The 11,955-nt window shown below is 64.6% G+C and overlaps 3 protein-coding genes across 4 annotated transcripts; all 3 read left to right on the top strand.

Annotated features, from left to right (window-relative positions):
* Positions 1-250: 250 nt before the first annotated feature.
* Positions 251-4,841, top strand: PROB1 (proline rich basic protein 1). The gene has a single exon (XM_052684873.1). It carries the CDS (start codon positions 251-253, stop codon positions 4,517-4,519), a length of 4,269 nt encoding a protein of 1,422 aa, XP_052540833.1. The 3' UTR covers positions 4,520-4,841.
* A 250-nt stretch (positions 4,842-5,091) lies between these two features.
* On the top strand, positions 5,092-6,526 carry MZB1 (marginal zone B and B1 cell specific protein). Its single transcript, XM_052684946.1, has 4 exons — positions 5,092-5,396; positions 5,660-5,766; positions 5,847-5,951; positions 6,020-6,526. The coding sequence occupies exons 1-4, from the start codon at positions 5,175-5,177 to the stop codon at positions 6,204-6,206; spliced, it is 621 nt and encodes a 206-aa protein (XP_052540906.1). The 5' UTR covers positions 5,092-5,174; the 3' UTR covers positions 6,207-6,526.
* Positions 6,191-10,656, top strand: SLC23A1 (solute carrier family 23 member 1). 2 transcript variants are annotated; one of them, XM_052684892.1, is made up of 15 exons: positions 6,191-6,655; positions 7,014-7,070; positions 7,156-7,263; positions 7,337-7,494; positions 7,565-7,653; positions 7,734-7,801; positions 7,869-8,050; positions 8,166-8,286; positions 8,366-8,522; positions 8,626-8,773; positions 8,972-9,077; positions 9,156-9,285; positions 9,395-9,538; positions 9,869-9,964; positions 10,035-10,656. In XM_052684892.1, the coding sequence occupies exons 1-15, from the start codon at positions 6,620-6,622 to the stop codon at positions 10,280-10,282; spliced, it is 1,848 nt and encodes a 615-aa protein (XP_052540852.1). In that variant the 5' UTR covers positions 6,191-6,619; the 3' UTR covers positions 10,283-10,656. The 2 variants fall into 2 exon arrangements, with proteins under 2 accessions (XP_052540852.1, XP_052540851.1); XM_052684891.1 differs by lacking the exon at positions 6,191-6,655 and having other exon boundaries at positions 6,782-7,070.
* The last annotated feature ends 1,299 nt before the right edge of the window (positions 10,657-11,955 follow it).

Below are 11,955 nucleotides of genomic sequence, written 5' to 3'. Positions count from 1 at the left end.
TACACGCCCATGCGTCCCGTGGGGCCGTGCTGGCACCCGGCCTGCGGGGTCACGGCGCAGCAGCGAGGGGTCACGGCAGCACCGTCCCCAAGGCAGACCCCTGAGCCGGGGGCGGCGGAGGCATTCCTGCACCTCCCGGCGCTTGGCATCGCCCCCCCGGCCTGGCGCCCGCCGTCGCACATGTGATCGAAGCTCCGGGCACCGCTGCGAGCGCAGCAGAAGGTCGAGCAGCGCCGGGCCCGTCCCCACCATGATCCCCCGCGGCAAGAGGGACGCGGGCCGCCCTGCCGAGCTGCCCGACGGCGCGGAGCGACACGGGTCCCCCTGGGAGGAGGACGGCCGCCTGTCCGTGCTGCCCCGCGACGACCTTCCCAAGAGCGTGTCCGACTCGTCCATCTCCTCCTACCACTCGGCGCGGTGCTCGGAGACCACCGACACCTTCAAGGACTGCCTGGAGTTCCTGGAAGAGGACGATGCGGGCCGCCTCACTCCCCCGCCGCCCTACGTGCCCCCCGAGGGCCCCCCGCCGCGCGGCCCCGGCTCCGGTCTGCGGGAGGAGCGCGCCCGGCAGCCCCAGCTGTCCGTCACGGCTAAGAATAGCGCGGCGCCGGGCCGCGGGGGCAGGATGGGTCCCATCCGCGGAGATCGGCCGCCCGTCGTCGCCTTCGTGGAGCGGCCGTGCGCGGCGGCACCGGCGGCGATGCTGGGCGAGGGGCGGCGGGCCCGGAGGGGCGGCGGGGCCAGCGACTCGGACGAGGCCGACAGCGAGGTGCGGGCGCTGACGGCCAGGTCCTTCCACAGCCTGTCGGGCCCCCCCGGCGCCCGGCTGGACATGTGCAGCTCGTCCAGCCTCTCCAACTCGCTGTCGGAGGACGGCGGCGGCGGGCGGCGGTGGGCGGCGTGCGGGGAGCCCCGCGGCACGGAGCTGAGCGGCGTGCCGGCCAAGGAGCTGTTTGAGTGCGTGGATGTGGAGCTGGAGAGCGGCGACGCCAAGAAGGGCTACGGCAAGAGGAGGACTGTCCCCAAACGGCAGATCCAGCTGAAGAGGAAGGAGAGGAAGGAGGCGGGGTTCTTCCCGTGGGGGGACAGCTCGGCCCCGCAGCCGCTGCCCCCCGCCAGGAAGGAGCCCCCGGGGAAGGGCAGGGCTGGCGGCGAGGACTTCAGGTTCAACTACAAGCAGTTCGTGAAGACGGCCTCCTTGGATGGTGATGGCAGCAAGACCCGGATGGCCTCCAGCCTGGTAAAGAACGTGCTGGCCAAGAAGATGCAGTACGAGCAGCTCATCAAGATGGAGCAGCAGAAGGTGCTGCGGGGCAGCTCCACCTCCTCAGGGCCGTCCTCGGCCGGCACTGACCTACTTGGGGACGGCATGGAGGGCAAGTCCAGCTCGCTGTCCAAATCCGACCTCAGCGCCTCGGCCGAGGACGTGAGGCTGGTAGACATGGGGCTGGGGCGCGTCGGTGCCCACCGGCCGGCCAAGGGTGTGGTGCTGAGCGAGGCGACGCGGGAGAACGTCTGCAGGCTGAAGAAGACCTTCAATGAGCTCAACGAGAGGATGCGGTACCAGGAGGTGGTGCAGTGCCAGCGCCTGCCTGCTGCCGAGCCCTCCGCAGAGAGGACTCCCTACTGGCGAGCGCGCGCCCTGTTCGAAGGCCGCAGCGGAGATGGGAAGGTGCCGGCTGTCACCCCCAAGTTTGAGAAGCCGCAGAAACCGTGGCCCAGCTTGAGGCAGCGAGCCATCCGCCCCAGCAGGCCCCAGCTCGTCCCCTTTGAGCCCAAAAGCTCGGTGCCTCCCGACGTGCCGCCCCGGAGCATCTTCACTTCCCAGGCGCGGGATGTGAGGTTGGGGCCACAGAGCCGTGGGGAGGAGAAGCCACCGCCAGCGCCCCGAGAGCCCCCGGGACCCGGGATCTCTGTGGGTACCCCCGCCGAGCCGGGCAGCAAAGGCAAGGCGCTGGTGCCGCAGCCACGGGACGTGCGTAAGCTGCTGAAGAGCAGCTACAGCCTCAGCTTCGGTGCTGCTCGCGGACCCCCGGCTCCCGGCCCCAGCAGGGAAAGCACTGGGGAGCCCAAGCCGCCGTCCCCACTCATCATCCACTGCACCTCGGTCCGACGCAGCGAGCCGGCACCGAGCGTCGTGCCACCTGTGGGTGGGGACGTGGGGACAGATGGTGTCCAAGAGCCTGCACCAGCACGCAGCGAGGGCACGGCGGCATCCATCAGCAGCCACCCGGCGCAGGGCTCACCTGTGCAGATCAGCAAGGTGCAGTCTGTGCGGAGAGAGGCAGCCACCACCAAGAGCCCCCGGCCCGGCCCGGCCACGTGCCGCCAGCGCAGTGAGATCCATGTGCCGTCACTGGTGGGGAGTGTGGAGGAAACGCACGTAGAGAGCCACCTCCATGTCCTGGTCGGGTCTCAGTCCCCGCCTGTGGCTGTGGAGGCCTCCCCGGCTCGGAGCAGTGCTGTGCTGAGGATGGAGAAGACCCTTCTCCTCCCACCGCCACCACTGAGCCCCACAGAGGAGGATGAGGAGCGTGGTCACGGTGTCACCATAGGGGACGGCGCTGGAGCGGACCAACAACGCAGCAGCGGGGACAACCCAGGGAATGTCCAGGATGTGAAACCAGCAGTGAGAAGTGCACTGAAGCCACCCACCTGTGAGCAGCCGGGCAGCCAGCTGGCCTCAGCGGGGAACCACGGCCCCGCAGACAGCACGGGCCCCACTGCGCCATTTCAAGCGAGGGAGGCTGGTGAAGGTCCCTCTGTTCCCCCTGTGCCACTCGCCAGCAGGCCACCGGAACAGAGGGAGACCGTGGAGCACGTAACGAAGTGGCCGGGAGCCAGTGATCCACACCTTACTGTTGTCCAGGCAGACAACTCCAACTACTTGACAATTCCTGTGAAAGCCCCCAAACCTTCCCCAAAGGTGCCCCTGGTCCCTAGCCCGGGCACCACCTCCTTTGGGACCCCTTTGGTCCCCCACCCAAACAGTGTGTCCTTTGGGACCCCCTCGGTCCCAAACTCGGCCACCACGCACTTCGGGACCCCTTCAGTCCCCAATCCAGCCACTGCACCCATTGGGACCCCACTGGTCCCCCATCCATCTAGTATGCCTTTTGGGACCCCTTCTGTCCCCAGTCCAGCCAGTGCATCCCTTGGGGCCTCCATGGTCCCCAACCCATCATCTTTTGAGACCCCTGTGGTCCCCAGCCTGACCAGCACATCCCTTGGGACCCCTTTGGTTCCTAGTGCAGCCAGCTCCTCTTTTGGGACGCCCTTGTTCCCATACCCACTGGGTGCACCCTTTGGGACCCCTTTGGTCCCCAGCCCAGCTACTCCATCCTTTGGGACCGCTTCAGTCCCCAGGTTGCCCAACTCAGCCTTTGGGACCTCTTTGGTTCCCAATCCAGCCAGCACACCTTTTGCAACCCCTTCGGTCCCCAACCCAGCTGGCTCATCCTTCGGGGCCCCCTTAGTCCCCAACCCATCCAGCACACCTTTTACATCTCCTTCTGTCCCCAAGCGGGCCAGCTCATCCTCTGGAACCCCCTTGGTGCCCAATCCAGCCACGACGTCCTTTGGGACTGTTCCATTCTCCAGGCCACTCAACTCAATCTTTGGTGCCCCCTTGGTCCCCAACCCATCCAGCACACCCTTTATGACCCCCTCTGTCCCCGTGCCAGCCAGCTCATCTTTTGGGACCCCCATGGCCAACAACCCAGACCCTACTTCCCTTGGGTACCCGTCAATATCTAACGTGGCCAGATCTTCCTTTGGGTCTCCCTTATTTCCCAGCCCGGCCAGTGCTCCTCTGGGGACTGCTGTGTCCCCCCATCCCGGTGGGGAAGCCCCATGGAGCAAACCTCTCCCTGAGCCCCCCCAGCCCTCTGATGCTCTGGCCGCTGCTGTGCCCCCATCCCAGCCCCAACCTCACATGGAAGATGCTCCCCGGAGGACCGAGGGATCCTCGCCGAGCAGCAAGAGCACACCGAGCCCCACACGGCCCTTTGCTCCCCACCCCTCCGCACACCGCAAGATGCTCGTTGATCCCGACAGTGGAAAATGCTACTACATGGAAGCACCACGGCAGCCCCAACTGAAAACACTTTACGACCCGGAGACAGGGCAGTACATGGAGGTGCTCATCCCACCGGTGCCCGTGGCCTCACACGCTGGATTCTACCATGCTCCCTTCAACCCCATGCTCTATGGCACACCCTACATGCCCTATGGCAGCTTCCCAGGGCTGCCAGCAGCCCCGCTGCCCACTGCCTCCTCCCCGGCACACCCTGACCTGCAGGGTCAGCCACCGACCTCCGAAAACCCTGGGGGCTTCCCCGGAACCTTCAGCCCCGATCCTAAGGGTGAGGGTCCACCTGCAGCTGGGGGTCCTGATTGTGGATACCTGGAGAGCCCCTATTACATCCCCACAGGGATGCGGGCCAGCCCCAGCCCCAGCCAGCCCCCAGCCCGTGCCAGCCCTGCCAGCACCGAGAAGGGACCACTGCCCCCGCTGTGATCCCCAAATGCAGTGCCAGCCCACATCGCCCCCAGCCCTGGCTGTAGGAACCTCGTGCCCACAACCACGTCGTGGTTGTGGCTGAGCCGGTGTTGGGCGCTGCCTGGGCCTGACTGGCTCCTAGAAGGAATGGGGAAAAGTGCCCCAGAGGGTTTCTGAAGTTGTGGGAGTGTGGCTGCAGCAGCAAAGGGACCGTGTGCATGGCCCCGCTGCCCCCATCCTGCTGCTCCCATCCCAAGGGCGATGAACAGAGGCAGCGCAGCCACAGCACAGACTCCTGAAAATAGCAATAAAAGTGCTGGGCCAACATTAACCCTACAAACCCGTCCGTGTCCGCGTTGTCTGTAAAGGGCACACGAGGGGCACAGATGTTCCTTTCAGGGCACATTCAGGGCACTGCAGACGGTGATGGTGCACCAGTGGGGTTGGGGGTCACAAGCCCAGGAGGAGGAGGAGGTGAGCCACTCACAGGGAGGGTCTGGGGGAGGGCGGTGTAGGCATGGCAGGATTGAATCAAACCAGAATTCTGAATTAAACCACAAAGCATAACTGAGGGCCAGACGGCTGCGCAGAGCGTCAGCCGGATGCAGGTGCATCGGCCGCGCATGGGTGCCTGGGGGTGATACCTCCTGCGCCCGCCCCTGTTGCCTCCAGCATGGCTCAGCAGTGCCAGGGCAGCAGCATGCAGGCAGTGCTGGTGCTGTGTGTGGCCCTCAGCCTGGCAGCAAGAACGGGGGCCGAGAACGCATGTGGGGACCCTGAGGCCCCATCCGCATCCCACAGCATCCCTGCGCCCCAGATGAGTGCTGAGGAGCGGCTCTCGCCCCACATGCCTGAAGCCCTGCGCTGTGATGCGTGCCACGCCATCGCCTTCCAGGTGCGGGGGAACATCCACCAGCAGCCCTGCACTGTGCCAAGTGCTTCTGGCTGCTGGGGGGTGGAAAAGGGGGGTACTGGGTTGGGAGCGGGGTCACAGTGCATGGAGATGGGCTGTGACACATGCAGAGGTGTCATGGCACATGGAGAGGGGTCGTGGTGCACGGAGAGGGGTTGTGTTGCTTATGTGATCAGGGCTCATGGAGAGGGGGGTCATGGCACATGGCCACATCATGGTCACTTTCTCCTCAATTCCTGCCCCAGCTGGAAGGGTGGCTCAGCCGTGCGGAGGCAAAGCAGGGCAGGAAGGCGCTGAGCGAGTCGGACTACATGGAGGTGCTGGAGCAGAGCTGCTCGCAGGACTGGGAGCTGTGAGTGGTGCGACCCTTCCGCAGAGTGCAGTGGGTGGTTGGGCAGTGGGAGCAGACCCCAACCTCACGTCCCCCCGCAGTTACGGCGTGCAGGAGCTGAGAGGAGAGCGGCGGTTGATGGGGCCGGGCCTGCCTGGACAGGAGGCAATGAGCGTGGCAGTGATGGGGGGGCCGTGGCCGGGCAGGTGAGCACTGCAGGGATGGGGGAGGACACGGGAACACTCCACGTCCCGACGCTTCCCACTGCCCGCAGGCTGGCCAAGATGTGCCACAGCCTTGTGGGCGAGCACAGCGAGGAGCAGCTGTACGGAGCGCACCGACGGGGTCCCACCGCTCTGCGGGAGCTGCTGTGCCACGGCAAGAAGGGGCCGTGCGCCCACCTGGGGGGGTCCAAGGCAGGGGGCTCCGCCCCCCCCAAGGCACTGCAGAACGAGCTGTAGCCAGCGGCCTTCATGTACCGTCACTGTGGATGGTTAATGCTTAATGCCTGACGACCTTTGGAGCCAACCGCGTACTGCAGCACCGGACACACGCAGAGGGGACGCCGAGGGAGGTGGCACTACCAGCACCATGCCGGGGACGCCGGGCTGCTGCTGTCGCCATCCCAGCTCCGCATCTGTTTGCACTCGTGGGGACATCCCCAGTGGCACCCGTGCCCCAATCCTGCTGTTACTCTGTAACCCTCCACCTTAATGTTTGACCAAAGTGGCGCGGGCGGCGGTGCCAGCCCTAATTAAAGCAGTTAATCGCTCATCCCTCACCACCACCACACTCCCTGGTTTCACAACCCGCAGAGTAAAGTCCTCCCCGGCACAATATAAGCCACCGCGGTGACATCCCCGCACTGCCCAGGATGGGAACCCGCTCTGGAGAACTGCCCCAGCCCCAGGTGACCGCGGCTCTGACCCCGACCCCTTCACCCGTCCCCACAGGGCATTGGGGAGGGGGCAAGTGGGGAGGGGCACAGCACCTCGGGATGGCAAAGGGTGGGGGGAGCCCAAGGGGGGTGAGGCCCAGGGGACACACCAGGGATGTGGTGGGACGCTGCGGTTGAAACACAGCACCTGTGGGGTGCTACGGTTGCCACGGGGACAGCGGGGACCCAGCACCCTGGGGCAGCACCCAGGGGCCCAGAGCCCTGCGGGGGTGGCCGGGCGGTGTCCCCACATCCCCAGGAGGCCGCAGCCCGGTTCCCATGGCACAGCCGGCACAACACCGATCCACCCATTGCCTCTCTATGCCGCCAGGACACCACCCCGGCCCTCCCCTCCTCTGACCCTCAGCGCCCCCCCGGGGCAGGCAGGGTGAGCACTGCCCCCATCCCTGTCCCTAAGCCCCCCGGGGCTGGCCGAGGGCTCAGCGCTTCCCCTTCAGCCATACCCTCCCCAGGGCCCCGTGGCAGACCCTGGCCCTTCCCCGGCCCGGAGGCAGTTTGACATGCTGTACCAGATCGAGGACGTGCCCCCCTGGTATCTCTGCATCCTGTTGGGCTTCCAGGTACGGCACGGCCCCCCCATCCCCAGAGCCTCCCATGGCTCCCCTCTGAGCCCCCCCACTGCTGTCCCCCCAGCACTACCTGACCTGCTTTAGCGGCACCATCGCCGTGCCCTTCCTGCTGGCCGAGAGCCTGTGTGTGGGCAAGGACCAGCTGACCGTCAGCTACCTCATCGGCACCATCTTCACCTGCGTCGGCATCACCACCCTCATCCAGACCACCGTGGGCATCAGGTAGGGCCGCTCCTGCTGCCCCCGGCCCGCATGCCTCCCAAGGGCTGCAGCCAACCCTCCCACCCCGCAGGCTGCCGCTGTTCCAGGCGAGCGCGCTGGCCTTCCTGGTGCCCGCCAAGGCCATCCTGGCACTGGAGAAGTGGCAGTGTCCACCCGAAGGTAGAACCAGAATGACACGATGGCAGCACGACACGCTGCCCGCCGGCCTGGCGCTCACCTCCTCCCTTCTCCATCCCCAGAGCAGATCTACGGCAACTGGGTGCTGCCGCTCAACACCTCCCACATCTGGCAGCCCCGCATGCGGGAGGTACGGCCCGGCCCTGCCCCGTGTGGCCCCAGTGCCGCCCCGCATCCGCTCACATGTCACCCCGCAGATCCAGGGGGCCATCGTGGTGTCCAGCCTGGTGGAAGTGTTCATCGGGCTGCTGGGGCTGCCCGGCGCGCTGCTCAACTACATCGGGCCACTCACCGTCACCCCCACCGTGTCCCTCATCGGCCTCTCCGTCTTCCAGGCTGCTGGCGATCGGGCCGGCTCGCACTGGGGCATCGCAGCGCTGTACGGCACCACCATGAGCACATGGATGGTTTTCAGGCCCTTGTGCCAACGCTGCGGGTGGCACCGGAGGCACCTGGTGATCCCTGGCGTCCTCAGGGCCCTCTGCTCTCCACAGGTCCATCGTTCTCATCGTGCTCTTTGCGCAGTACCTGCGGAACGTCACCGTGCGCCTGCCTGGGTTCCGCTGGGGACACGGCTTCGTCCTGCTGCGCGTGCAGATCTTCAAGATGTTCCCTGTAGGGATGGGGCTGGGGAGGCGCTGAGGAGCACTGCTGCGGGTGTCCCCCCCCCACATGTCCCCATCGCTGCCTGCAGATCATCCTGGCCATCATGGTGATGTGGCTGCTCTGCTACGTGCTGACACGTACTGACGTGCTCCCCAGCAACCCTGAGGAGTACGGCTACAAGGCCCGGACGGATGCGCGTGGGAATATCCTCTCGGTGGCCCCCTGGTTCCGTTTCCCCTACCCCTGTGAGTGACCCACGGCGACACGGGCAGGGAGTGGGCACGGCCTCACCAGGGGCACACACCCCAAGGTGGTGGCACAGCCCCATGGCGGTGCTGCTCCCCTCAGGTCAGTGGGGGCTGCCTACAGTGACCTCGGCAGCCGTGCTGGGCATGTTCAGCGCCACGCTGGCCGGCATCATCGAGTCCATCGGGGATTACTACTCCTGTGCGCGGCTGTCAGGAGCGCCTGCACCCCCAGTGCACGCCATCAACAGGTACGGCAATGCTGCGGGGACGGGGACATCACCCTGCACCCCACTGCCTGCGCCTGGCTCCCCTTCTGTGCCCATGGCTGCTTCATGCTTCCACTTCCCGGTGGTGCAGGGCCACCTCCTCCCCACCGGCACACCCCCACACCTTGGGCACATCTCCAAAGCCGCCGCAGGGAACGGCACCCTCTGTTCATCCCCCAGGGGCATTTTCACAGAAGGCATCTCCTGCATCATCGCAGGGCTGATGGGAACCGGTAACGGCTCCACCTCCTCCAGCCCCAACATCGGGGTGCTGGGCATCACCAAGGTACCCCCCGATCTGCGCGCTCCCCATCCCCAGGGGGTCACAGCCACCTCCACGCGCCGCCTGCGTCCCCCCGTGCAGGTGGGGAGCAGGAGGGTGATTCAGTACGGCGCTGGGATCATGCTCATCCTGGGCACCATCGGAAAGTTCACTGCGCTGTTCGCCTCGCTGCCCGACCCCATCCTTGGCGGGATGTTCTGCACGCTGTTTGGTAACTGCACTGCACAGGGAGCAGTGGGTGGCACTGGAGCTGCACTGAGGACTGTCCTGTCCTACAGCACTGCAGCTCCCACAGCACTTGGCCACATCTCTGCTTGCAGGCATGATCACGGCCGTCGGCCTCTCCAACCTGCAATTCGTTGACATGAACTCCTCCCGCAACCTCTTTGTGCTGGGCTTCTCCATGTTTTTTGGGCTGACGCTGCCCAACTACCTGGATGCCCACCCCAAGTCCATCGACACAGGTACCAGGAGCCCCTCACACTATTTGCCAGCAGCATCCTGGTGTGAAGGTGCTTAGGGCGAGCAGGGCAGATCTCTCAGTCTGTGCACCTTAACGCGGCTCTGCTCGCTAACCTGAAGCGGTAAGTGCACTTGTAGGGCAAATGTGACTGAAGTTGGGAAGGCAGCTCCAAGATGCAGCTCAGTGAACCTCAAAGCAGCACAGGAGAGCTTGCGAGTGGGCAGCGGCACCTCTGAACACCATGTGCCCAGCGTGGGAGGCAGCACACGCCGTGAGCCCCGTGCTTCCCATCCCTGCACTCCCTGTCCCGCTCAGCCTGTCCCTCCCGCAGGCGTCCCCGAGCTGGACCAGATCCTGACGGTGCTGCTGACCACCGAGATGTTTGTGGGAGGCACCCTGGCCTTCATCCTGGACAACACCATCCCAGGTACGTGCAGCGGGCCGGGCGCGGGGCTGGGGTGGGCATCCCAGCACACGGCAGCTGCGCCTGCTCACAGGGACGCGGGAGGAGCGGGGACTGGTGCAGTGGAAGGCTGGCGCGCACGCAGACAGCACGGCCTCAGCCGATCTGAGGAGCTACGATTTCCCCTTTGGGATGAGCGCGGTGAGGAGGAGCCGCTGGCTGCGGCACGTGCCCATCTGCCCGCTCTTCACCGGCTTCGCCTGGCGGGCAAAGAAGAGCCACGCGGCAGATGACGGCGCGCAGGACGGCGCCGACGGGACGGCTGTCTGCACCAAGGTGTGACGGCGGCGGCTGCGGAGGGGCTGAGCCAAGCGCTGGGCTCCCATCACAGAGCACCGCCCGGGCTGCGAGCCCTCCGCTCCCAACGCAGCGCCGGGGGAAGGTGCTGCCTGTGGGAATGGCATTGGCTTGGTTTAGCGTGGGGCTGCCGTGACAGCAGGGCTCCCAGGCGCCGGCCTCAGTCCACGCTGCCTTGAGACGCGCTCAAAGCCCTGCTGCGGCTCAGCAGCTTCCATCGAGGCGCCGGGAGCACCAGGCTGCGCCGTGCCCTTGGCTCCTGCGGGGCCGCACAGCAGATGCAGCTGGTGCTGCACCGGGTCCAGCAATCGGAGCGGTCCGTTTTAAGGTTATGCATTAAAGAAAATCCAAACCCACGGCCCCTGTCATTTCTGACACCGGGTTTAATGCTGAACCCCAAAGCTGAAGGCAGCACTGGGTTGACGCGGCCCTGACACAGCCAGGCACAGGCAGCCTCTCCCTCCCTCCCCACCCCATGCAGAAGAGCACAAAGAGCGAAAGAGATCTCATGGGAGAAGATAAGGATGGTTTATCATAAAATCATATGACTTGGGTGGGAAGGGACCTCAAGGATCACCAAGTTCCAAACCCCTGCATCAGGAAGGCCTGCCAGCCCTTAGATCAGATGTTACGTGAGTTTATCCGCAGCCTCATCCAACCTGGCCTTGAACATCCCCAGGGATGGGGCATCCATAGCCTCCCCGGCTGTGCCAGCACCTCACCACCCTCTCAGTGAAAAAATAAGTGAATAATAAGTGAAGGAAGGAACAGGAGGGAGATAACCAACAACATGAAGATCCGAGCAATCAAATGCAATCACTTGTCTCCTCCCATGGGCGCACTGGTGCCCAGCAGGCTCAGTAATGGAAGAGCCCTCCCACCAATTGGGCTGCACCAGCAACAGCCAGACCCCAACATTATCAGCACTGCTTCAGTCACAAACCCAAACACAGCACCCTTGGGAGAGCTGCAGAGAAAGATAACTGTCCTGGGCAAACACAGCACTGACACAAAACAACTCAAAGCCAGCAGTTCCTAAGAGCCAGGGGCTGACTACTTTGTTTCACTGCGCTGATTTTAGCACAGACACAGAGCCAGGGATCACTCCAAACTCCTCATCTGGGGTTGAGCCCCTGGCTGGAAGCAGAGCCCTTCAGCACCTTCCCACTGACATCTACATGCCAGCTACGTGCCCCCAGCAGACACCACCACTGCATTCACTTCTCCAATAAACCCTTCTATGTTATGGAGTTGCCTGGGATAAGAACAAAGCACAAAAGCAAATCACAGCAAGCCTGGGTGTTTCGCAAGCTGGTTCCAACTGAAGCATTCAGCTGCCAAAAGCCCAGAGCTCAGGGACAAGGGCTGCAAGCAAACCAGCTGCCAACCCTGCAGGGACTCTGGTGGAACCCCAGCTTCAGCTCCAGTCAGCTGTATGTGGTGCTCTGCTATTCCCCAACCCCACGCTTGGGAACTTGAACTTAAACAGTTTCCAAAAACAGCAGAAACACCAGAAGAGTTTTGCTACATCTGGGAAGGTCAGCAGATCTGGGAAAGGAAAAGGCAGCTCTGGCCAGGGAGGCCAGGAGATGAGATGGATGCTTTGCAGAGCAGCACTCAGCACATGTGAATGCTTCGGGAGAGCAGATCTGCCAGCT

This window comes from Tympanuchus pallidicinctus, unplaced genomic scaffold (genome assembly GCF_026119805.1).
Source record: "Tympanuchus pallidicinctus isolate F22 unplaced genomic scaffold, pur_lepc_1.0 scaffold21, whole genome shotgun sequence".
Lineage (NCBI taxonomy): Eukaryota > Metazoa > Chordata > Aves > Galliformes > Phasianidae > Tympanuchus > Tympanuchus pallidicinctus.
The sequence above is the reverse complement of the archived record's forward strand: the minus strand, read 5'-3'. Positions and strand labels throughout refer to the sequence as shown.

Excerpts from the sequence above, each read along its gene's own strand:
- PROB1 (XM_052684873.1), top strand. The coding sequence starts at position 251 with ATGATCCCCCGCGGCAAGAGGGACGCGGGCCGCCCTGCCGAGCTGCCC.
- MZB1 (XM_052684946.1), top strand. The coding sequence starts at position 5,175 with ATGGCTCAGCAGTGCCAGGGCAGCAGCATGCAGGCAGTGCTGGTGCTG. Across the intron at positions 5,397-5,659 it reads GCCACGCCATCGCCTTCCAG|CTGGAAGGGTGGCTCAGCCG; the intron begins GTGCGGGGGAAC and ends TTCCTGCCCCAG. Across the intron at positions 5,952-6,019 it reads GGGGGGCCGTGGCCGGGCAG|GCTGGCCAAGATGTGCCACA; the intron begins GTGAGCACTGCA and ends CACTGCCCGCAG.
- SLC23A1 (XM_052684891.1), top strand. The coding sequence starts at position 6,798 with ATGTGGTGGGACGCTGCGGTTGAAACACAGCACCTGTGGGGTGCTACG. Across the intron at positions 8,051-8,165 it reads CACTGGGGCATCGCAGCGCT|GTCCATCGTTCTCATCGTGC; the intron begins GTACGGCACCAC and ends TGCTCTCCACAG. Across the intron at positions 8,774-8,971 it reads CCAGTGCACGCCATCAACAG|GGGCATTTTCACAGAAGGCA; the intron begins GTACGGCAATGC and ends TTCATCCCCCAG.